The sequence below is a fragment of the Primulina huaijiensis genome, chromosome 4, assembly GCF_012295235.1.
Source record: "Primulina huaijiensis isolate GDHJ02 chromosome 4, ASM1229523v2, whole genome shotgun sequence".
In the NCBI taxonomy this organism is placed as follows: domain Eukaryota; kingdom Viridiplantae; phylum Streptophyta; class Magnoliopsida; order Lamiales; family Gesneriaceae; genus Primulina; species Primulina huaijiensis.
Genome location: NC_133309.1, coordinates 13618086 through 13644880, shown reverse-complemented (window position 1 = coordinate 13644880; position 26795 = coordinate 13618086). Strand labels below are relative to the sequence as shown.

General features: G+C 38.1%; 1 protein-coding gene across 1 annotated transcript; it reads right to left on the bottom strand.

The window, feature by feature from the left end:
• Window positions 1-16599: 16599 nt before the first annotated feature.
• Window positions 16600-24493, bottom strand: LOC140975320 (glutamine--tRNA ligase, cytoplasmic). Its single transcript, XM_073438981.1, has 23 exons — window positions 24178-24493; window positions 23217-23267; window positions 23011-23082; window positions 22766-22865; window positions 22553-22648; window positions 22384-22445; window positions 22141-22242; window positions 21747-21842; window positions 20633-20785; window positions 20488-20543; window positions 20276-20366; window positions 20116-20202; window positions 19708-19905; window positions 19531-19629; window positions 19056-19187; window positions 18826-18962; window positions 18626-18725; window positions 18408-18500; window positions 18060-18160; window positions 17873-17978; window positions 17706-17795; window positions 17461-17590; window positions 16600-16886 (listed from the first exon to the last, which is right to left on the bottom strand). The coding sequence occupies exons 1-23, from the start codon at window positions 24316-24318 to the stop codon at window positions 16792-16794; spliced, it is 2388 nt and encodes a 795-aa protein (XP_073295082.1). The 5' UTR covers window positions 24319-24493; the 3' UTR covers window positions 16600-16791.
• Window positions 24494-26795: the final 2302 nt, after the last annotated feature.

The following is a 26795-nucleotide window of genomic DNA, read 5'->3' as shown; positions in this document are numbered from 1 at the left end:
AGAATTTATTCTTGAGGTGGATGGACAAATAAAAACGACCCAGAGCAGCTTTCTTTAACTGAATAAATTTTAACAGGTTCCCGATCCCAATGGGAACCTCAAATAATTTAAATAGAACACCCAAGGCCATGAGTGAGCTAATGGAGTTAGGGCTTAGCTGGCTCGGGCATATCTAGAAGTAACTACATGTGGTTTGGATGTGTTTAGGTGAGGGGAACCGAAGACCCATCTCTATCTGGTCAACATGAAAAGTGTGGTCTCCGGCAAGAGGAAGGTGAGCTCGTTCTGTCCGACCAGGGATGCGTATCTTGTATTTACGGGACATGCCCGAACCTTCTCTAATAAAAGGCCCTAGGTCGGGATTTAGGTGAGAAGTTAAGACCTCATACAAGGGTCGGCCTTCTTCCTTCAATCGGACTTCATCGGCTTTCAGTTGCGTCAGTCTTTTTGATTTCTCTACTCGGGTTTCAGGGGGACAGGCCTCGAGACTCTCATCGTTTTCCTCTTGAGAGGTTTTTGAGGGCTCGGTAGGACCCTACTCTGCACTATAGGGACCGGATATACCAATTCTTTCATGGCTGACTCATCAGGGGAGGACATTTTATGAATTAGACTCACTAAAAACGAAGGAAATTACTGAGGGTGGGGGTCGGATGTTTACAGGTCGAGAGTGAATCATGCTGGTCGAGAAATCTCTCGAAATTTTGGTAAAGTAACAGCTATGGAGAATAAATGTATAAATGAGGGAAGTGTCCTTCTATTTATATTGAGGAAAGGTTCATGACAGCCATTCGATCAACATAGAGCCAAGGTCCCGGATCTTCTCGTGCAGACGTACCATCGCCTCGAGAACCGAGCTGACAGATAATCTTAACCGTCTATCTATGCTTCAATCTGATCGACTCCTGCACCATCCAATATGCCACGCAAGGTCGAAGAAACACACTTTGTAATGCCCGAAATGTAATTACTGTAATCAGAAGTGGGTTAATTAACAGTATTGAGATTGTAGAAGCCGGGCTTCAGTGCAATACAAGCCAAGAAGTTGGACAGAACCTGTGGCGCCCGAGCGGTAGAAAAGGACCGCCCGAGCGCCAGTGCACCACCAGCTTTGCCTTTTGACAGAACGTTTGGCGCCCGAGCGGTAGTTTTTGACCGCCCGCGCGCCAGTGGATAACAAGCCAAGTTCTCGGACAGAACCTCTGGCGCCCGAGCGGTAGAAAATGACCGCCCGAGCGCTAGTGTGTCACGACATGAGTACTCGGGCAGAAGGTTCCGCGCCCGAGCGGTAGATTGTGACCGCCCGAGCGCCTCCTGATATGCATGAAAGACAAGTGTCCTAGCCACGCATGATTTATAACTTTCAAATTCCTTCATCATTTAGCAAATGGAAACGAGAGAAGGCCGAGGAAAGCTTCAGAGAACTTACAAGAAATCCTTACGCCTTTTATTTTAGGAATTTGAAGTTTGTACAAGATCCACCCGTTAGAATTTCAATCCGACTGCGGTACCGTGTTCCTATCGATGCAGGGTACAACTGGACGTAAGTTTTACTACGTTTTGATATGTCTTGTAATTATGATATTTCCAGAATCGGATATGATTCATATATGATGTTCTTGACATATTAGACATCGTAAAATCGAAGTCAGATTGAGAAACGGATTGATTATGGAATTGTTATAATTTTTCAGAGTATATTGATAGATATTGGACAGATTTGGATTATTGATTGATTTCAAATTGTATTGGATATGGGTTATGATTGGTAATTGATATCTGTTGATATGGTATTTACGGGGATATTGAGATTGTGCCGTTATGCCGATGAATTGAATTAAATTCAGATTAATCAGATTCAGTATGGAATTGAGAATGGAAGGTTGATATTATTATTCTCGATATGTCCTTTCAGATTTACAGAGACAATCTTGAGTTCAGAACTTACGTTTCTTCATACCGAGACTACAAACGAAAGGTATAAGTCAATGTGTATCGGAAGATCGACTTGAGTCGGATTGGACTTGAGTTTCCCTAAATCACATATTAATTGATATTACTTGCATTGATTTGATTTGATATGCTTGTTCTATTGATTTATAGAAAGCATTTGTTAGACGAGTATTAGACGAGTAATCTTGTGACAGAAGTACCTGATAGTGGCGGGATCGTCACGGGCACATTGCACGATGTCACAAGATAGGGTATTGGCGATAGTGCCACAGTCTGTGACGGATAGGTCAAGACACTGGATTTTTGGTTATATCGAAGTGGATAGAATCGGAGTTTCTTCTATTACTGTTGGTCGATATAGGAATACCAACGTCTGGAAATCGGGATCCCTAGACTAGGATTGAGTCTAGTCTGAGTCGTGGAGTCACGAGTATGATTGATAGTTTGATATTAATTATGTTTCAGATTTGATATATATCTGATATCTGCTTCATGCTTTATATTAATTATATGATTGCATGTTTCGTTGATTTATACTGGGATTTATTCTCACCGGATTTATTCGGCTGTTGTCGTGTTTGTATGTGTGCATGGCAACAGGTGGGCCAGGTTCAGGGTCAAGGAGATGAAGAGAGAAATCGTGATTAGAGTGGAGACTACGGACTTTGATAGAGATAGGGTTTGTACACTTGATATTTAGTTGTTAAACCTTAGTTTGAATGATTGTATAGAGTACAACACTTGTACTTTAATACTGACATGTATATTAGATTGAATACGATTACGTTCCGCAATTTAAAAAAAAAATTTTATACCCTGTTGATTATAATTGATTAAATTGTCCCAATGATGATTAAGAATATGAGTAGCGTCCGGGTCCCCACAACAGGTGGTATCAGAGCGATAGATCCTTTAGACTGAGATAGAAGCTAGTGAGCGGGGTAGATTGAGTTTTCTTTCCTGCTTTTGAGTGCTAGCATGATTCCTGCTTTAATACATGTTTGCCTGATTATCTGATTTTGATATGGTAATGTGTATTATTGGGAATGGATCAGAACCGATTCTTGATCAGAGGTAAGATGATCAGAAAAAGACTGAGACAGATTTGTCAATTGTGATTGCTAACCCTTTTGATAATCATATATGCCTCCTCGGAGAATACCAGAACAGGGTAGCACTTCGAATCCTCCAATGGACGTGACAGCAACGCCAATGGAGACATTGTTAAAGAGATTTCAGTCATTCCATCCGTCGACTCTGAAGGGTACTGAGACTTCAGTGGATTGCGAAAGTTGGTTAGACGATATTGAGATGTTGTTCGAGTCATTGTATTACACCGATGAGCGGAGAGTGAAACTGATAGGGCACCAGTTACACGATGTTGCAAAGAACTGGTGGATTACAACAAAGAAGGCATTGGAACATCGAGGTACAACTATTACCTGGAATGTGTTTAGAACTAAATTTTATCAGAGGTTCTTTCCAGTGTCGTATAGGAAGGACAAGGGAGCCGAGTTTGCCAATTTGAGACAGGGCCAGCTAAATATTGAAGAATATGTGGCCAAGTTCTCTGCACTGTTGCGGTTTGCTCCCCACGTGGCTGAACATGATGAGGCCATTGCAGACCAGTGCATTAATGGCCTGAATCCTGAAATCTTTACCTTGGTGAATACCGGGAGGCCAAACAATTTTACTGATGCATTGAACCGAGCTAAAGGAGCGGAAGCCGGTCTGATGAGACAGAAAGGAGCTTCGTTCGTGCCTTCAGCACCGGGACCACAGCAACCACCTCCTCGATTTGAGAGCGGCAGTGGTAGTGGAAAGAAAGAATTCCTGAAAGCTAGGGGAAAGCAATTCAAGAAAACTGGAAGTAGCTCATCCAGTTCGAGTGGCTCAAGACAGACTGGTCAGGGCCAGAGCTATACAAGACCCTACTGTAGCACTTGTGGAGGGAAGCATTCCACAGAGCAGTGCCGAGGAGTGTTTGGCAGTTGCCGTATTTGCATGCAGCAGGGACATTTTGCCCGAGTATGTCCCCAGAGAGATGCTCAGAGGTCGCAGGGTGCTGAGTCATCTGGATCAGTAGCTCAGACTGGTAGACGACCATCTGTAGTCCACTCCTTTCAGCCAGCATCATCCCAGTCACAGCCGAGGCCAGGAGGAAGCCAGGCAGTTAGCCAGCCTCCTAGACAGCAGGCCAAAGTATTCGCTTTGACTGAGGAGCAGGCTCAGGACGCACCAGACGATGTTGTTGCAGGTAACTGTTTTATTTCTGGTTATCCTGCCTATGTATTGATAGATACTGGGGCATCACATACATTCATATCTGAACGATTTGCATTGATGCATTCTTTGGCCATTGAGTCATTATCTGCTGTAGTGTCTGTCTCTTCTCCGTTGTGGACAGGTTTGATATCAGTGAAATCTGTGAAACGTTGTATGCTACAGTATGATGGACATGAGATTGAGTTAGATTGTATTGTGCTTGGGTTATCTGATTTTGATTGTATTATCGGTATCGATATGTTAACCAAGTACAGAGCCACTGTTGATTGTTTCCACAAGATTGTGAGATTCAGACCGGATATGGCTGATGAGTGGAAATTCTACGGTAAGGGTTCTCGATCTAGAATTCCTTTGATATCCGTATTGTCTATGACTCGATTATTGCAGAAAGGAGCGGAGGGAGTCCTTGTCTATTCAGTTGATTTACTGAAACCGAGTCCATCATGGGCGGATTTGCCAGTGGTTTGCGAGTTTGCTGATGTCTTTCCAGATTAGATTCCTGGTTTGCCTCCGATTCGAGAGATAGACTTCAGCATCGAGTTGATGCCAGGTACAGTTCCGATTTCCAGAGCTCCGTACAGAATGGCACCGATTGAGTTGAAAGAGTTGAAAGAACAGTTGGAGGATTTACTGGCCAAGGGTTACATCAGACCGAGTGTAGCTCCTTGGGGTGCTCCAGTATTATTTGTGAGGAAGAAAGACGGCTCTATGAGACTCTGTATCGACTACCGGCAACTGAACAAAGCAACGATAAAGAATAAATATCCCTTGCCTCCCATTGATGATTTGTTTGATCAGTTGCAGGGTTCATCTGTATATTCCAAGATCGATTTGAGATCTGGATACCATCAGCTGAGAGTCAGGGATTCTGATATCTCAAAGACAGCATTCAGAACCAGGTATGGACATTAGGAGTTTATTGTCATGCCGTTTGGTTTGACGTATGCACCGGCTGTATTTATGGGGTTGATGAACCGTGTCTTCCAGAAATATCTCGCTGATTTTGTGATTATATTCATTGATGATATTTTGATTTATTCGAAGAATATGATAGAGCATGCTGAGCACTTGAGAACTGTGTTGAAAATATTGAGGGCTGAGAAATTATATGCTAAACTGTCGAAACGTGAATTCTGGTTGAGACAGGTTGTATTTCTGGGTCATATTATATCCGGAGATGGTATATCAGTTGATCTCAGTAAGGTTGAGGCAGTGATTTCTTGGCCGAGACCGACATCAGTACCCGAGATTCTCAGTTTTATGGGTTTGGCAGGGTACTATCGTCGATTTATTAAAGACTTTTCCAGCATTGCCAAACCGATCACTCAGTTGACTCAGAAGAATGCTCCATTTGTCTGGTCTGAGGAGTGTGAGTCCTGTTTTGTTGAATTAAAGAAGAGATTGACCAGTGCACCGATATTGACTATACCCTCAGGTACTGGTGATTTCGTAGTTTATTGTGATGCATTCACCGAGGACTGGGTTGTGTTTTGATGCAGCGAGGGCATGTTATCGCTTATGCCTCAAGACAGCTGAAGCCTCATGAATCTCGTTACCCAATTCATTACCTTGAATTGGCAGCCATCCTGAGTTGTTTGCGCAGTGACGTCAATTTCGGGGACGAAATTCCTCTAAGGAGGGGAGATTGTAATATCCAAGCTTGGTGATCGGTACGGTTTAAGATTTAATATGTTTATTGACTCCTTGGTTAAGTTTAAGTATAGTTTTGATGTTCAGAGTTGAGATTTATGATTTATGGTATTGTGTTTATAGATGATGCGTAGTTATATTGTAGCGGCGTTGCGAGTAAATTCTTGATAATTCGTATGTTGAGCCAATTGGTATGAGGCCAATTGGAGTGGCTAGATAAGACATAGAGGGGTAACTTTCATGTTTTGAGTTTTGTTCAAATCATTGTGGAAGACAAGCCAAAAGCGCCCCGAAGTGTGTCGCGCGTATCGTCGTTCATATAATGACACATGTTGGGAGAATGAGCATAACTTTTTCCTCAGACATTCAAATGACATGCGGCTAATTGGAGATGCAAGCCACGACATAGAGCTACAACTTTCATGTTTACCACTTTTTCAAATTATGTCGGGAAGAGGCGTTTCGGAGGCGATCTTTGAGGCAGTTGTGTGCAGAGCGGCGCCCGAGCGGTAATTTATGACCGCCCGAGCGCCACCGGTTCTGTAAATTTTGTACCGGACAGTATGGTCCGCGCCCGAGCGGTAATTTATGACCGCCCGAGCGCCAGCTCAGTACAAAAGCGTGTTTTGGGTGAATTAAGGCATAAAACCGATTGAAACTCTCATTTTCTTCATTTCCCTTCTCTTCTTTTTCTCTCCTCCAACGTTTCCAAGTAGGGTTCTTCATTTTCTTCTTATCCTTTCTTTCAATCAAGCAATTAATCTTCAATCCGGAGTTGGAACTTCATCTTTTTAGAAAAAGGGGCAAAGGTAAGTGGTTTTTCTTCTTGTTCTTGAGTTATTGAAGATGGTGGAGTTAGGGGATGATAAGTGTGATAGATGTATTGTGATAAATGGTCATTTAATGTTATTATTTGGGTGTTGATGGTTAGTTTTTGGGTTTATTATTGTAGGATCACCATCAAGGTTTAAGAAACCAAGTGCTACAAGTGTTGTAAGTGGAATTTCATTTCTTGTGCTCACATGATAATATATGTATGGTGTTTCAATGGTTTTAATGTGCTATTCCCTTCACTTGATTCATGTTATGTATTATTACACTTTGTTGTATATTATAGAGGCATTTTATGTCTCAACCATGTCAAAGGGAATACAAGAGAAAAGATAGTATTCAAAGTGTTTGATTTAATGTCCAAGAGAGAGTTTAAATGTTTTATTGGATTGATAGATACATAGTCAGAGATTGCATGCAATAAGTTGATCAACGACCATAGGCTTATATCCCTCAGAGTTATCGATTCATATCGATGGGATAGAGGCACAGAGACAGAGATACTATATAGATATCAATCCAACAGAGAAAAGAGAAATACCATCGTTATTATTATTCATTCTATGATATTCATATTTCAGAGTTGATGGTATTTAATGTTTTCAAAGCCACGTTTTACAGAGTATAGTATATGTACATTGCTATGTAAGAGTTCCACTTGCTGAGTTTCATACTCATTTCAGTTATTCATGTGATGCAGATAAGAGTGACGGGCCGGGACGTTGATTGGAGCCGGGGTCATATGCATAAGAGAGGGAAGGAAGAAGACTATTTTGCAAGTATTTTGACATGATCACAAAAATGATGTTTTGTATTTTGTTGCCTCATTTGATTGATCATGTATTAACTTTTGTTTATATATTGAAATGTATTTTAAATCCTTCCTCCCTTTAAAGAAAATTTTAAATTCCGCTGTTATTTTTTTGAAATCGGGTCAGAGCGTTACATTTATTGGTATCAGAGCCCCGTTCTTCGGACCAATGCATATGAGTTCGTCTACTTTCAACAGTCCGGGTATGTCTTCTTCTACATCTATTCATTGTTATCTATTGATATGTATTATGTGAGAACATTGTAGGACTATGCCTCCTAAGAGAAAGGCTTCAGAGGGTGAGGATAGTTCTTCCTCTAGAGATGTCGATGAGTTCGGCAAGTTACTAAAAGAGCAAACCAAGGTCCATAGTGAGCAGATCCAGCAGTTGCTCCGTATGCAAGGTACAGGCCAAGGTAGAGGACAAGGAAGAGGCCCAGTGGTTCAAGCAGTTGGAACCGATGGGGTATTTTCTGCTTTCAAGAGGATGTATCCGCCGGAATTTGCAGGAAGCACTGATCCATTAGTGGCTGTAGAGTGGGTCAAAGCTCTTGAGGCGATATTTGATCATCTCAAGTATGAAGACAATGACAGAGTTGGATGTGCAGTGTTCATGTTAGTCAAAGCTGCACGCATTTGGTGGAATGCTACCAAGGTAAGTATTAATGTTCCGGCAATGAAGTGGAAAGAGTTCACGGATCTTTTCTATGACAAGTACTTCCCAGATGCACTTCGAGCTAGGAATGTAACTGAATTTCTAGAGCTTCGTCAAGGAGGTATGAATGTTGATGAGTATATTCTGAAGTTCGAGGAGGGCTGTCTGTTTGCCCCATATATTGCCTCCAATGACAAAGACAAGGGTGCTCATTTCATTAGAGACCTTCGAGCAGAGATCAGGAGGGACATCAATATGTCTAAGGCTGTGACATTTAAAGAGATTGTTGCTAAGGCTTTGTTAGCCGAGCAAGATGAGAAAGACATTGCCAGAGAGAGACAGACGAGGTAGCAATTTGTTGCTCAAAGAGGTCAAGGTTCGAGCCAAAGAGGAAAGGACCATTTTAAAGGGAAAGGCAAGATAGAGCCGAGTTCTAAAGCACCGACTGTTCCATCTGATCCAGAGAAGCCGTTGTGTCCCAAGTGTAGTAGGCATCATAGGGGAGAGTGTAGATTTGGTACTCACACTTGCTATCGATGTGGTACTGCAGGCCATATTGCTAAGGACTCTCCGAGAGGATCGAGTAAAGAGAAGGTGCAGGGTCGCATCTTCACCGTGACGAAGGAAGGTATAAACCCTGATTCTTCTGTGATCTCTAGCACTATCTTAATTTCAGGCAGAGTAGCTACGACATTGATTGATACAGGTGCTACTCATTCTTTTATGTCTGAACTATTTTTGAGATCTTTGGGTTTAGTTCCTTCTATTCTTCCCCTCCAGTTTAATGTTGTATTGCCTTCGGGAGATGTGTTGTGCCCGACGTCTATTGTGTATGCTTGTTCTGTTCAAATCGATGGGCGAGTGGTTTATGCCGATTTGATTGTTATTCCGATGGTTGCGTTTGATATTATACTTGGCATGGATTGGCTATCAACTTACCGTGCAGTGATTGATTGCGTTGCTAAGACGGTGAAATTTGCAGATGATGGAAATAAGGAAGGTATGCTTGCCAGTGCAGGTACTTCGCTGGTCCTTCCTTTTATTTCGTGTCTTGAGGCTAAGAAGTTGTTGTTTAGAGGTTGTGATGGGTTTTTGGCTTCGATTGTGGATATGGATAGAATTGTGAAGTTGAATCTTGATGATATTGATGTTGTGAGAGAGTTCCCTGATGTATTTGAGGATGATGTGCCGGGTTTACCGCCGGACAGAGATGTGGAGTTTTTGATTGATTTAGTCCCAGGTACGGTTCCTATTTCTAAGGCTCCGTACAGAATGGCCCCTACAGAGATGAAGGAGTTGAAGACGCAGTTGCAGGATCTATTAGATAAGGGTTTTATTCGGCCGAGTTCTTTGCCTTGGGAAGCTCCGGTTCTTTTTGCTAAGAAGAAAGATGGTTTTTTGCGGCTGTGCATTGATTACAGAGAAATCAACAAAGTGACGATTAAGAATAAATATCCGTTGCCACGGATTGATGACCTTTTTGACCAACTGCAGGGGGCTACGGTGTTTTCGAAGATTGATCTACGATCTGGCTATTATCAGTTGAAAGTTAGGGAGTCTGATATCCCTAAGACGGCGTTTCGGACCAGGTATGGGCATTACGAATTTCTTGTGATGTCGTTTGGTCTGACTAATGCTACTTCAGTCTTTATGGATCTTATGAACCGGGTGTTCACGCCGTATTTGGATAGCTTTGTCATTGTTTTCATCGATGATATATTGATTTATTCCAAGACTAGAAAGCTTCATGCAGAGCACCTCAGAGTTGTTCTTCAATTGTTGAGGGAGAAGAGGTTGTAAGCTAAGTTGAAGAAATGTGAGTTCTGGTTAGAGCAAATTTCTTTCTTAGGCCATGTTGTCTCGAAGGATGGGTTAGCTGTTGATCCAGCGAAAATAGAGGCGATACAAAAGTGGCCTATCCCTACCACTGTATTAGAGGTACGCAGTTTTCTTGGTTTGACGGGTTATTATCGTCGATTTATTTCAGATTTTTCCAAAATTGCCCGGCCATTAACCAATTTGACGAGGAAGACTGTGAAGTTTGAGTGGTCCAATGAATGCCAAAGAGGATTTCAGGAGTTGAAAGATAAGTTGACGACAGCTCCGGTACTTGCATTGCCCAGTGGTACAGGGGACGTTGTTGTTTATACCGATGCGTCGAAGAAGGGTCTTGGTGCAGTGCTGATGCAGCGTGGAAAGGTTATAGCTTATGCCTCTCGTCAGTGAAAGATTATGAGAAGAATTACCCTACGCATGATTTGGAGCTGGCAGCTGTGGTTTTCGCCCTGAAAATCTGGAGACATTATTTATATGGCGAAAAGTGTGAAATTTTCACGGACCACAAGAGTTTAAAGTATTTGTTTTCCCAGAAAGAGCTCAATATGCGACAGAGGCGGTGGTTAGAGCTTGTCAAAGATTATGATGTGACGATTAGTTATCACCCAGGGAAGGCGAATGTTGTAGCGGATGCATTGAGTCGTAAGTCAAGTTCTTCTTTGAGTTCTATGATTCAGAAGCCGTTGTTGTTGGACTTGCAACGAGAGGAGATAGCTTTGGTGGTTCCAGGAACCATTGCTCGTTTTTCAGCGTTGGTTATTCGGGCTACATTGACGGACAGGATCCGTAGAGAGCAGGCTATTGATGTTCAGTTGTTAGAGTTGAGAGCTAGAGCAGAGGAGAGAGGTAATTCAGAGTTCTCGACGAATGGAGATGGTTTGGTGACGTTTAGAGGCCGTATTTGCATTCCTGCTGGTGATGATATTCGGCGAGACGTCTTGACAGAGGCACATACCGCGCCATACTCGATACATCCAGGCAGCACTAAGATGTATCAGGATCTTCGTAGACTCTATTGGTGGCCAGGTATGAAGAAAGATATTGCCATGTTTATTTCTCAGTGCCTAACTTGTCAGCAGGTGAAGATCGAGCACCAGAGACCTGCTGGGACATTGCTATCATTGCCGATTCCTCAATGGAAATGGGAGCATATTACGATGGACTTCGTGATTGGTCTTCCCAGAACGCAGAAAGGCTATAACTCTATTTGGGTTATCGTTGATCGGTTGACCAAGTCAGCTCATTTTCTCCCAGTCAAGACAACGTATTCCATGAACCAATATGCCGAAGAGTACATAGCAGAGATTGTTAGACTTCATGGTGTTCCTGTGTCGATCGTGTCTGATCGTGACCCTAGATTTACTTCAGAGTTTTGGAAGAGTTTGCACAGAGCCTTGGGTACACGGTTAGCATTCAGTACAGCATATCATCCTCAGAGCGATGGTCAATCAGAGAGAGTTATTCAGATTTTGGAGGATACGCTCAGAGCTTGTACTATAGACTATCCTGGTAGTTGGAATTCCAAATTGCCTCTTGTTGAGTTCACGTACAATAACAGTTACCAGGCGACGATTGGCATGGCACCTTATGAAGCACTTTATGGCAGAAAATGTAGTTCTCCCTTACATTGGGATGGGATTGGTGAGAGGAAGATGTTGGGTCCAGAGTTGGTCCAACAGACAGCTGATGTTGTTGCTGTTATTCGAGAGAGGATGAAGACAGCGCAGTCCAGACAGAAGAGCTATGCTGATGTGAGGCGAAGGCCGTTGCAGTTTGAGGTTGGCGATCATGTGTTCTTGAAGATAGCACCTCTTAAAGGTGTGATGCGGTTTTGCAAGAAGGGAAAGTTGAGTCCGAGATTTATTGGTCCATTTGAGATATTGGTCAGAGTCGGTGATCGAGCTTACAGGTTAGCCTTACCGCCAGATCTTGATAGAGTTCATAATGTTTTTCATGTATCCATGCTCAGGAAATATATTGCGAATCCTTCCCATGTTCTTCGCCACAAGCCATTGGATTTGACGCCGAATTTGACGTACCAAGAGATTCCGGTCCAGATTCTGGATCGCAAAGTTAAAGTATTAAGGAATAAAGAGATCGGCATTGTTAAAGTCCTTTGGAGGAATCAATTGATTGAAGAAGCCACGTGGGAACCAGAGGATGAGATGAAAGAAAAGCATCCTGAGTTGTTTGCGCAGTGACGTCAATTTCGGGGACGAAATTCCTCTAAGGAGGGGAGATTGTAATATCCAAGCTTGGTGATCGGTACGGTTTAAGATTTAATATGTTTATTGACTCCTTGGTTAAGTTTAAGTATAGTTTTGATGTTAAGAGTTGAGATTTATGATTTATGGTATTGTGTTTATAGATGATGCGTAGTTATATTGTAGCGGCGTTGCGAGTAAATTCATGATAATTAGTATGTTGAGCCAATTGGTATAAGGCCAATTGGAGTGGCTAGATAAGACATAGAGGTGTAACTTTCATGTTTTGAGTTTTGTTCACATCATGGTGGAAGACAAGCCAAAAGCGCCCCGAAGTGTGTCGCGCGTATCATCGTTCCTATAATGACACATGTTGGGAGAATGAGCATAACTTTTTCCTCAGACATTCAAATGACATGAGGCTAAATGGAGATGCAAGCCAAGACATAGAGCTACAACTTTCTTGTTTACCACTTTTTCAAATTATGTCGGGAAGAGGCGTTTCGGAGGCGATCTTTGAGGCGGCGCCCGAGCGGTAATTTATGACCGCCCGAGCGCCAGCTCAGTACAAAAGCGTGTTTTGGGTGAATTAAGGCATAAAACCGATTGAAACTCTCATTTTCTTCATTTCCCTTCTCTTCTTTTTCTCTCCTCCAACGTTTCCAAGTAGGGTTCTTCATTTTCTTCTTATCCTTTCTTTCAATCAAGCAATTAATCTTCAATCCGGTGTTGGAACTTCATCTTTTTAGAAAAAGGGGCAAAGGTAAGTGGTTTTTCTTCTTGTTCTTGAGTTATTGAAGATGGTGGAGTTAGGGGATGATAAGTGTGATAGATGTATTATGATAAATGGTCATTTAATGTTATTATTTTGGTGTTGATGGTTAGTTTTTGGGTTTATTATTGTAGGATCACCATCAAGGTTTAAGAAACCAAGTGCTACAAGTGTTGTAAGTGGAATTTCATTTCTTGTGCTCACATGATAATATATGTATTGTGTTTCAATGGTTTTAAAGTGTTATTCCCTTCCATTTGATTCATGCTATGTATTAATACACCTTGTTGTATATTAGAGGCATTTTATGTCTCAACCATGTCAAAGGGAATACAAGAGAAAAGATAGTCTTCAAAGTGTTTGTTTTAATGCCAAAGAGAGAATTCAAATGTTTTATTGGATTGATAGATACATAGTCAGAGATTGCATGCAATAAGTTGATCAACGACCATAGGCTTACATCCCTCAGAGTTATCGATTCATATCGATGGGATAGAGGCACAGAGACAGAGATACTATATAGATATCAATCCAACAGAGAAAAGAGAAATACCATCGTTATTATTATTCATTCTATGATATTCATATTTCAGAGTTGATGGTATTTAATGTTTTCAAAGCCACGTTTTACAGAGTATAGTATATGTACATTGCTATGTAAGAGTTCCACTTGCTGAGTTTCATACTCATTTCAGTTATTCATGTGATGCAGATAAGAGTGACGGGCCGGGACGTTGATTGGAGCCGGGGTCATATGCATAAGAGAGGGAAGGAAGAAGACTATTTTGCAAGTATTTTGACATGATCACAAAAATGATGTTTTGTATTTTGTTGCCTCATTTGATTGATCATGTATTAACTTTTGTTTATATATTGAAATGTATTTTAAATCATTCCTCCCTTTAAAGAAAATTTTAAATTCCGCTGTTATTTTTTTGAAATCGGGTCAGAGCGTTACAGATTGAGTCTAGTCTGAGTCGTGGAGTCACGAGTATGATTGATAGTTTGATATTAATTATGTTTCAGATTTGATATATATCTGATATCTGCTTCATGCTTTATATTAATTATATGATTGCATGTTTCGTTGATTTATACTGGGATTTATTCTCACCGGATTTATCCGGCTGTTGTCGTGTTTGTATGTGTGCATGGCAACAGGTGGGACGGGTTCAGGGTCAAGGAGATGAAGAGAGATATCGTGATTAGAGTGGAGACTACGGACTTTGATTAGAGATAGGGTTTGTACACTTGATATTTAGTTGTTAAACCTTAGTTTGAATGATTGTATATAGTACAAGACTTGTACTTTAATACTGACATGTATATTAGATTGAATACCATTACGTTCCGCAATTTAAAAAAAAAAATTTATACCCTGTTGATTATAATTGATTAAATTGTCCCAATGATGATTAAGAATATGAGTAGCGTCCGGGTCCCCACACACTCCAAGAAAGAGGAGCATGGGAAGAAGGGATCGGAGTCCGACCAGATTTCCTTAATCTAAATTTCATACTTCGTTTAGACTAAAGGAGGGGAGTACTATTGATGCTCCCTAAAATTGGTACACCTAGACGGATCCGAGCACAAGATGTGGACCTAGCACTATCAGGAGTCCAAGCCCACGATGCCTAGTACTGTTAGAAGTCAAAATCCCTAGCCTAATTATAGATCCATGCTCTGAGTGCCGAGCCTGTAAGTCAGACCCCACACTCTATGGCCAGGACGATCTCCTCAATACCGCGCCCTAGAAGCCCAAACCCATCAACATGGTCGGGAAGCTCGTGCTCTTGTGCAGATAGAGAATGAGAGAAGCTCCGACAAATCCGGGTTTTGATCAAATCTTATCTAGATAATGCGGGTTTTAACCGCCATGGAGGAGTCCTAGTTGTGTTGGTCTCCGAGATTTTACGAAATCCTATCATCTGAGGTATATTATCTTCAGTAGAGTCCTACTATGATAAGAGTTCAACTCCCACAAGGTAACTAGCATCTCCTACATCTATAAATACAAGGTGTTGACCATGATTTTATTCATTCACACTCTTCTGCTTACATAGCACTATTATATTGTACACTTAAGTTTGTTCTTTGAAATGACTTAAACATCGGAGGTGTCATACCAGAAAACTCTTTGGCGCTTCCTAATCCTATTTCTGTCTTTGCAGAACTCAAAGTCCCAACCTGACCCATCAAGATGTGAAGATTCGAAAATCCACTCTCTAGACCGAATCTTAAGTAAAATTTTGGTATCATCAATATATTTCTGATTTCTTCGTACATCTTGATATATAATGCCTTTGTTCTGGCCAACATTATTGATTCCTAATTTTTGTATATGACAGCTATTTGAAATCCAAATTATGAATTCTCTCTTCAAATTCAACATTTATAATCGAAGGCCTATCATTAGGTATTTAATAAATGAATGTATTCGGTCTAAAATCTTCCAACAATAAGTCGAATGAGAAATTCATGTATTGGGCTCTCGTGCATGAATTGTTTGTAAGTATCTTAGTTATACATGACATAAGATGATTGAACGACGTTATATGAGATGATTGAAAGATATAGACCGAGTAATAAAAAATTAGCAGGTTTCATGTAAAATAATTGACTCGGTTCATACTTGAAGTAAAAATTATTAATTTTGCGACGTAAAAATTATTAATTTTTCATCTATGAGTCGGGTTGGATATTAATATTACAAAATTGACGCATGAGACGGTCTTATAAAAATTTTTGTAATAAAAAATTTATATATAGGTAATTTATGTACAACCATTAATTATATTGCGATTGTTGCTAAGATTACTTGTGAGTTGAACAATTAATAATCATCTTATTATACTGAAAAATATTTTAGTATTTATTCAATCTAAACATTTAGGTTTGAAGTTGGAATATTTGGAATTACTCAATTTGATGTTAATTAGGAGCATGTTGACTATGAAATTATGTTGACGTTCAGTCAAATGCTGGGAGAGAAAATGAAGGAAATACGTTGTCTAATTATGTAATGAAGAAACTACATGCAAATAATTGTTGCGAAAAAACTAAAAAAAAAAATCCTAATATTTACTCTCCTATATAAAGATTTTTTTTTAAAAAAATGCATCTTAGTTTGACCAGATGTTGAAATTATTAGTTTAATGATGAAATAAGATTTCTACACAAACAACGAATTTCATAACTTAAATGCACAAGACTGTACCGTAATATCGGTAATATCAACTTGCCACCTTATATCCGTTGCAAAGTAGAACATATCGTAGTGTGACATTTTCTTCACAAATTTGCAAAACCTTTGTAAATAAAAATCCATAATCAGTTTTTTTACACATTTGCAAACACTCGTACATACAATCACATTGATATATATTAGGTCTGTCCCGATATGTTTTTATCTACCATGTATGTCTGTAAAATTCGACCTAATCTTGTAGCTTTAGCCGATGCGTAGGATCAATGTCTCTCATGTTTAGCCAATCATCAAGTATCTATATAAATATACATACACTATGCACTTGAAACCACAAACTAAAACATGCCAAATGGGCACACAAAATCATTTTTCCACACGAGACTTGAATTCACATTAATAGCATCTTCGAATAAAACTAGCAATCAATATTAACCAAAACTGTATACCAATTTCATATGAGTTTAATGGAAAACGTGCGAGTCCCGGAGCTTTTCTTTTTTAAATGGGAAACAAATATCTGGACAATGAATTCGTACAGAAAATAACTAGTACATGTTTCATGCATCCATATAATTTGGCTAACCTTCATTTACCTATCTTCCCATAATTATCTCGCAAAGTAACAATCCGATTAAATACAAGCTTTTCAGGCGAAGAATCCTTATCAACCGCAAAGTAGCCTGGCAATTAAATCAAAATCAGAATACATAGTTCATGAACTGATAAGAATTTTGATCTACAGTTACAGTATGCAGAAAGATCACAATTCATAGGTCCAAAACTTATGTTATGGATTGTGTTTTCATTTTTCATACATGTACACAATGCAGGCATGCATTTAAATTATTTTTGAATGTGCAAGAAATATTTTCTTTAATCTGGCATTAATGAAACATAAAATCAAAAAATACCATTTGGGAACAGATCTCATTTGAAGTACTCATCATTCATCTTAGTTCTTTTGTGGAGTTTGGTTTAACTGGGAGTGGTCGAGACGAAAAAATGTGAAGGGAAAGGGGGTACGTTAAACAGAGAATAAGCTGCCCCCATTTCCTCACCTGCTAAGAAAGAGTTGTGGAGAGAAGGGTCGGAGAGGACCACAGTCACTCCAGAGTTGTGTTTGCCGGGAAACAGTTAATGCACAAGGAGATCAAAACCGAATATATGTACCGGGAAACAGGTGAAAATTTTGAAAAAGAGAATACCAGAAAATTGACGACGAAAAGCAGAAACCTGCGAAGTTGAGAAGCTTACCTAGTCTTTCAAACTGAAATCTGTCGCCAATTGCAGCATCTTTCAATGAAGAAACGGCATATGCATCTGATATCACAACTTTTGATCGAGGGTTCAAATCATCAAGCCAGTTCTCAAGCTCAGCAGGATTCTGTTTTGCAATAACACGCATCATTGGAATTTATGATAACGTGTTCAATAAACAACACAAGATGCAAAATATCAAACAGGAAAAAGAATGGCGTGTAAATGCAAAGAGTTGCAACCTCGGAACTAAAGAGTTTGTCAAACAGTCTAACTTCAACCGTGAGTGGATCAACACCTGCAGAAGATTCTGAAACCCAGTGCAAAACCCCCTAAAGAAAAGAATATCAAAGTAGCACAAGGAAAAAGTGAAATCTCGTTTATCACCAAATAATTTCAACCAGAATACCTTTGGTTTGGATTTCTTAGCAGGGTCACACTCTGCATGTACTTCAAGAACAGTCGTGTTATCATCTCCAATAATTACTTCTGTGCACTTAATTGGAAATGCATATCTACACGAGGGAAGAAAATTTTATCATTTGTGCAACTACTAGTAATTCGATGAACTTAGGTATGTTTAAATAATATGTCACCTTAAAAGGACCGATTTTCCAGGAGCAAGTCCATAGTAGTCTTTTGAATCTGTCATCCGAAAATCTGAATGTTCAATATAAACGACACTTGAGAAGGGTATCTGTTGCAGGGGCAAAAGAGGAGAAACGTCAAACATTCATAATCACTAATGCCATTTATCATAACTCTAGCAGATGGAAGCCACTTGAATGATGAAATTCTAGCAGTAGAAATGTCGTTAGTCATTTGTATTGACAACAAATACAGTTTAAAACCCTGATAAACCTCATCAAACTCGCTAATCACAAAAGAAAACTAGATAATTACAAGAACAACAAAACAATTACACAGAAACAATCCATGTATACCTTATAAAACGAAGATAAATCATCTTCTGGAGCATCAGGCCATTTCTTTGCATCAAGTTCAATAACAGAGGCCTCCATGTTTTTGATGACGACCTGAAACACAGAAAAGCCATGCAAAGTTTGTATTTGTTTCTTATACAAATTTATGGTTTTTCGTTCATATTGAAGCTGAACCAAGCTCCCTGCAAAATAAACAGCTAATGGGTTAAGCCACAAACCTTTAGTGGGTTTAGGACTACCATTGTTCGAGGAACTGTTTTGTTCAATTCCTCCCTCACATGGTACTCTAAGCGGTCTAGTCTTATCATACTACAGTCACTGCAGTACATGAAATGAAAAGAATATCAGAAAACAGCTAGGAAACATAACTGTGAAGCACCTTGAACAATAGAAAGCTCAGTGATAAAAGCATTTAAACCTTCTGGTGATTCCGATTCCGCGAACAAAAGAATTTATGGAAGTAGCAGTAACCCCTCTACGGCGCAATCCAGCAAGAGTCATAAGACGGGGATCATCCCAACCATCAACCCACTTTTCTGTTACTAGACGATTTAACTGCAACACTTGCAACCAAAAATCAGTTCAAAAGAACTGCATATGCAATTGCAAAAACTTGTAATAATCAAATGCATGCAAACTTCTAGTTACCTTCCGCTTTGACATAACTGTGTTAGTGATATTCAATCGGGAGTATTCCCATACATAAGGCTGGTAAAGGCTTAGTGCATCTAACAACCAGTAGTATGATGCTCGCCGTGTCTCGAATTCGAGTGTACAGAGCTGGACAAAGAATCGCATGAGGAAATTTACTCCAATGTTAACACAAGTAAAACACCAAACCATCTCTTGTCGCTGGCTAAGATACTTACCAGATTATCATAGAATAATTCGTACATTAAATACGTATAATGCAAGGAAAATGAAATTTAGTGGATGCATGTGTTGAAATGAACTTTACCAAATGATGTTTAAGCCAAAAAAAAAACTTGTTTTTAATATCCTAAGATAACAATTACTGCTTTAGAAAATACATCTTGATTAAAAAAAGAAAAAAAAGAAAGACGCATAAAACCAGTTATTAAATAATTTTAACCAGAGAAATTCCAAGAACAAACTAGCGTACCGAATGAGTAATATTTTCAATGGAATCAACAATACAATGAGCATAATCATAACTTGGGTAGATGCACCATTTGTCTCCGGCATGTGGATGAGGCGTGAACTGCAAAATGGAAAGTAGAAAAGATGTGATGTCATGTATTATTTGAATTTAAATTTAAATCCAAGTTCAAATACTTGCCTTGATACGATAAGCAATCAGATCATACATATTGAAATTATCACTCTGCATGTCCTGTTTCATTCTTAATGTTGCTTCGCCTTCTTCGATCATTCCCCGCTTCATGTCATCAAACAATTTTAAAGATTCCTCTATGGGTCTGTCTCTCCAGGGGCTGTTCATCTTCTTTTCCCTATACTCCTTTATCTTATCGGGTGTCTGCGCAAAACACCAAAAGTTTTTTAAGTCAAAACTTGAAACTAAATGCTTCAACGAAAATTTATGGCAGTTTTAATAATTACCAACACCATGATGCACTACAAATGATGAATTCTTTGAAATGGTTTAGTTAATGGTCAGAGTTTTAGCAAGCCAGCACAGAACTACAATTAAATACAAGAAAGGAATTGCATGTTCTGCACAATCAACCTGGTGATCAACATAAGCATGTCCTCTTCGTATCAGCTCCACTGCAAGCTCGTAAAGTTCTTGGAAGTAATCACTAGTGTAAGTGATCTATATATGCATTCCAAAACAAATTAGAAGGTATCTACACATAAAAATGTCATATCATTATGAAGAACTATACCTTAAAAGGTTCCCAACCCATCCATCCAACAATCTCTTCAATGTGATCTATGTACTCTTTTTTCTCAGCTTCTGGGTTGGTATCATCGTATCTTATCAAATACAAACTTAGATAGTCACCAGTACACACAAGTCCACAAACGGAAAGAAAAAGAAGAGAAAGATTAACAGTACAAAGTCTACAAACATGGGTTAAAACATAAGCAGTCTAACCTCAGATAGCAGCATCCACCTCTCTCTTTCGCAAGACCAAAGTCCACAAACATAGCCTACAAAATTAGTAACCCGATTTACAGAAAAATCTAAAATAACCTGAAGAAAAATGACCTCCTACAGATTAACCTGAGAATTTCATCACCTTGGCATGACCAATATGCAAATATCCATTTGGTTCAGGTGGAAACCGAGTAAAAACTTTTCCTCCAGTGACCTTTAAATGCTTTTCAAGTAATTCCTTTGAATTGCAAGCTCTAAGAATGGGACGATCACTGAAATATATTTCCGTGTGCACCTGAAATCAGTGATATATTCAAAATCCCAAAAAAAAGGAAAAAAGGGAAAGAAAATAAAGAAAAAGAGAAACAGTACAAAGATATATCCTCTTCGAGGATTAGAAACTTATGAATTAGCAACAAAATTCCTACAGATCCAACACTGCTTGCTGAATACGAACATGACGCACTTGTACATGCAAATTATTTAATTGAAAATCAAAGTTCACTAAAGCTCAATAATTTCTCTGTGGAAACTATTGGGTTCTCAAAGAAAAGCACAAAGAATATGTGGGGACATTAATTTGACATATAAACTATAACAAATATCAACGCGTTCCAGTATATTTTCAGCAGAAATAGTTGAAGTTTAAAAAAAAAAAACACAAAGAATACTAGGAGACATTAAGTTGATGGATCACAAAAATGGTCAACCATCAATGCGTTAACAGTTATCACATAGAGGTACGGTTTACAAAATATTAAATTTCAGATAAACAATCTACAAGAATTTGAAAATCATACAAGCCTCAATTGATCAATAAAGGTATAAAAAAGAAGAAAAGAGAATGAGAGATTCGAATATACTTCAGTATCAAGTGTGGACCTCTTCTACAGACATGTATAGTCTAAAACAGTTCTCAGATCAGTATTATTTTATACCGACTAATTGACCAAATATAATCTCGACGTCACAAAGTAACTCTCATGGGGACATTTGAGTACGCTACAATTTATTCATCTCTATGAAATGTGATTTTGAAATCTATTTAGAGTATTATGATTCTTCTAATTCAATCAAATATACATCACCAAAAAAACAAGTGATGCCATGCAAAACCCCCAAAATTCTAAAAATTCAAAATTATCTAGAAGTATTCAAAAAAATCAGCGACAAATTTTTCAAACAGCAGCAAACCCCATGAATATAAACCAAGAAACTCATACAATAAAATATCACCGAATTTTGAAATTTTTCACCTTCAAGTTTTCCTCAGGTGAAGGAAATATTGTATATGGATTGATTTCTTCTTCAGATGGTTTCTGAGGAGGTGTCTCTACATGAATAGCTTTTTCCTACATATTTAAAACACGAGAGCATTAGAGAAGATGAACATCACACTCATCAAAATCAAAGCGAAAACAATTTACTCATGAATCATAAACCATCAAAATTTTTTAGAAGCCCAATATGATAAAATTGGTCAGCAAAAGTTGGACGAATGAAGGTAAAACTACATTACGTGAACAGTGCACTCATTACATACAAAATTTTGAGTGTCCAAAGTTCAGAAGAAAAAGAAGAAACTTCACTTGGTTCAATTTATTTGTTGAGGGTAAACCGTAAACCTTTTAGCATGAAAAATTGGCTTACCTCAGCTTTGACAGGCCTATCTTTCTTTTTCTTAATAGGCTTCTCATCATCTGCTGCAGTTCTTTCACCAAGAAGTTCATATAATTTTGCTTCAACAATTTCCTGATGTCAGACAAGTGGTACAATCAGCAAACTAGAACTAAAGCAAATGACGAGATTTTTTCTTTTAATTTTTGCTGGTTCAGGGCATTTGAAAATTGACAGGTACTAGAAAGGAGGGGTGAAGCAGGTGACAATACTTGCCTTGACAATCTTTGGGTCAGCCCATGGCTGCTTCTTTCTTACATGACCAAATAGTTCACCAACTGCTCCAAGAGAGTTTTTTAACAAGCAGACAGTCATTTCTGTTACTCATAAAGAAAGCAAGAGAACCAGATAAAAATTTGATGAACTTGTGTACAAAAAAACAAACCATTTGTTCGATATCGCTGCTCCACAATGACAGACTTTTTCTGTTCAAAAATATCATTAATAGCAGCTTCAATGTCTTCTGTGGAGGTTTCAACTCCTATAAACAAATCAAATCAAAGACTGGTAATCTCATGAAACATTTAACATTAGCTGCAATCTTATGTTAAATCTTTAGTACGTAAAGATATATAGAATATGTGAATCATATTCATACCAACGCCACAAGCAGCTTCAAAATCATCAACTTCAAAGCTATCAGAAGCAGTAGCAGCAAAAAATGAGAAGGCAGCTTCCAATTGAGCAGGAGACTTAACCTGCAAAGGAGAAAGTATGAACATTCCATTGAAAATAAAACTGCTCTTTTCAGCAGGCAACTGAAAATATTTTTTTTTAAAAATATTTGACATTTTGGACATGTGGCTGCAAACAGATAGGATTACAGATCGACAAAATACAAACCTTTGATGAAACGATATATTTAAGCAATGTGGGTCGATGCACAAGAGCATTTGAGGGGAATTTTGTAGAAACCTGCCAATAAAAAGAATTACTTTTTCAATTGGTTAACCAAGATTAGCCCATATACTAATTTAGTAAGTGGATAAATTCATATGCACTTAAATATTCAAAGATTAACAGATTATAAGTGGCACACTAACGAATACCGTGTAAAGTAGATTCCCAACAGCACGATCGCAACCATCAGTTACAGCTGCCTGAAATACAGTTTCCGGGATCAGATGCACTTAAATTTTTCATCTTAATCCACCAATATTCAGTAATTATAAAAACATTACAAATATCCCAGGTGATAAAGCAGACCCATACATATCAACAGAGTAAATCAATCCTCAGCCAAAAGCATGTTTCAGCTCGTCTTTCACATGAAGTTCCATTGAAAATATCCAATATCAAAGTTTATCAACCTCAACAAGTACCAAGCAGAGATTTCTAAGTTTGGAAGTATCTTTATTGTACTCAAAGAATGAATCAATAAACATAAATTTACTAAAAGAAAACACGCATAAATGAATTAAGTTGGTGGCATAGGAAATAATCTAAAGTGTGACCTTTTGAGATGATAAAAGAAACAATAAAGAAAAGTGACTTACAAAATCATACATGAATGATTTGGATTGGTTGCATAGGAAATAATCTAACCTGAGGTTCCAAATATCATTTCCTTTATTATCATGTTTACCTGATAACGTTCTACAAAATAATTTAATTCTCTCAAGTGAAAAACACAGTCCCACATTCAAAAACAACAAAATATCAACCATAAAACCAATAATTTACATGAATCAACATATATCAACTCCACCCTAAAAACACTAACATAATCCAATCACGTAGAATTTTTACCATAAATTTTCCCAGAAAACATGGCAAAAGACAATCGAATTTTCAGAAACGACAGCAAAAACCAACATCTAGCATACCTATGCCCGGAGATTAACTGAAATTACTTCTTTTCGTGCCAACAAAGTTCTCTCTTCACTAATTTTCCGATCAGCCCAGTAGAAAAACACCCAATTTCGAGAATAAACAAATAAAATCCCACATGTATAAACAACAAACCACGCACACAAAGCGCATAGTCACCAAAAAGCACATTTTCCATACCTCGTTTATTACGGCGGTGAGATTAGCAGTGACTTTGTTGTTCGCTATCGTGTTTTTAGCTGTCCTTTCGTCCAAGCCAATCTTCAGGAACAAATCCAAAGCCTCCTCGCCGCCAATTCCACCCTCTTCTCTCTTCACCATCTTTTGTCAATTAGTAAATTTCTATCAATAATTCCACAGAAAACAACAAAATCGCTGAAAACCGAGCGTAAAAACGAATCTTTGACAACCCTAGCGAGTGAATTTGAGAGATTCCGCCGGGGAAGATTCTTTTAAACCACAACTAGGGTTTCATCAGGGCAGAGACTCAGAAGATATTTTTACCTGTTTAATTAACAAATTGACGTTATTGTTGAAAATTAATATTTATTTAGGTTGAAAATTATATTGTTAATGGTTGAAAATTAAATAAAATTAAGTGTTGAATGTTGAATATTAGTGTATGATGATGTATGTGACGATGAAATCATTTTTGGATTGTTTTCCAAAAAAATCCTATAAATAGGTCTTCATTTGTAAAGATTTGATACAATTGAGTTGAGAGAAAAATATTATAAAGTGTGTACTGTGATAATTTTGAAAGTTTGATATTTTTACTTTTTACCGTAAATTTTTACTTTTTCACAACACGTTATCAGCACGAACTCATAAAGTCCTCCATATTTTCCCAAGCTCCAAAACAGAAGAAAAAGGTAACAAAAATAATAATATTAATTTTACTGTTTATTTATTTATTATGTATTTACTTAATATATAATATAATGTTATAATAAAATAAATTTTTCAAAAACTTGTTATAAATCGTGGGAGGATGTTAAGACGACATCCCACACTCCCGGTAAGGGATACGACAAGTATAAAAGTCTATAAGGTTTTTAAACAAAATATCTTATGACAACTCATTATAATATTGTGATATGATATACATAATTATTTAAACATGACTAATATTATATACACCATATAATTACCATAAAATTATACAAATACATACATTTATTTTCTTGTACACCAACAGTCATAACCGGTAACAAAACGGCTAGTTTTTGCCCTATAAATATGATCTCACAAACACATTCAATCACTCCAACTTTCTCTTCTTCTCTAAAAATTATTCTTCGTCAAATTTTCGAAAAAAAAAAAAGATGGTTTTCTCAAGATTATTCTTAATTATTTTGGTTATAATACTCACTAATCTTGTATTTATCGGAGAATATCATCCTCGTGTGTTTTCTTTATTTTTACGAATGCTTGTATTTGTTATTTATCCATTACTTTGTATTGCAATATTCATTAACTAATAAAATGCATCATAATTTTTTTAGTACCACCATGTCAAACTTGGCAAAGTTCGAATTTGTTGCACTCGACATTACGAGAAAAAATTATATGCCATGGACTCTAGAAGTAGAAATGCATCTTGAGTCATTGGGTCTAAGCGAGACTATTAAAGAAAATGGTATATCTTCATCACAAGAAAATGCAAGAGCCGTGATATTTTTGCGTCGACATCTCGACGAGGGATTAAAATGTGAATATCTGATTGAAAAAGATCACATGGCTCTGTGGAAAGGATTAAAAAAAAGATTTGAACATATAAGGGAAGTTATACTTCCGACCGCCCATGATGAATGGAATATGTTGAGATTCCAAGATTTTAAGAAAGTAAGTGATTACAATTCGGCGATGTATCGAATAATCTCGCAATTAAAATTTTGTGGACATGAGGTTACGGAATTGTAAATGCTTGAAAAAACATTTTCCACTTTTCACGCATCGAATATAACTCTACAACAACAATATAGAGTGCGTGGTTTTTCGAGATATTCTGAACTAATCGCCTGTCTCCTTGTGGCGGAAAAGAATAATGAGCTTTTGATGAGAAATCATCAGGCACGACCCACTAGTTCAACGGCATTTCCTGAAGTAAATATCGTAAGTAAAAATGAATTTAAACCTGGAAACCAAAATCAAAGTTATAGACAAGATTTTGGTCGATGACAAAATCGAAGTCGTGGTAGTGGACTTGGACGTGGAAGTAGTCGTGGTCGTGGACGCGGCCGTGGTTTCGAAAATAATCGAGATAGTTACTCATATAACTCATCTCAAAAGAGCGTCCCAAACCATCCACTGAAAAGACATCATGAGAATATGAGTGTTAATGAAAATCACTCAAAAAGATTTGAAAGTTCTTATTTCAGATGTGGTACTCCAGGACATTGGTCCCGTATTTGTCGAGCCCCTGAGCACCTTTGTAAACTTTATAAAGAATCAATAAAGGAGAAAGAAAAGGAGACCAACTTTACTGAACACAGTGAACCTTTGAGTGGTTCAACTCATTTTGATGCTGGAGATTTTCTGATTGATTTCTCGGACAATGATCAATTTGATGGTGGAATAGATATGTAAAATATTTTATTTTTTCATGTACTCATATGATAATGTTTTATCGTGTGCTATATTTTTACATATGTATTGTATTTTATTTTATTTTTATAAAAATATTGTGAGTAATTTTATTTCATTGCATATTTTTTTTGAAGTTCAAATATGAAAAATGCTATGAACAAAACTGAAGTTTGCATACCTGATAGTGGTACAACGCACACTATTCTCCG

What these genes read in the sequence shown, in the direction of transcription:
- LOC140975320 (XM_073438981.1), bottom strand. Translation starts at nt 24,318, where the DNA reads ATGGTGAAGAGAGAAGAGGGTGGAATTGGCGGCGAGGAGGCTTTGGAT. An exon ending in TGAAGCTGCTTGTGGCGTTG is followed by an intron (nt 22,649 to 22,765) that starts GTATGAATATGA and finishes ATTTGTTTATAG; the next exon opens with GAGTTGAAACCTCCACAGAA. An exon ending in CTGACCCAAAGATTGTCAAG is followed by an intron (nt 22,243 to 22,383) that starts GCAAGTATTGTC and finishes GTCTGACATCAG; the next exon opens with GAAATTGTTGAAGCAAAATT.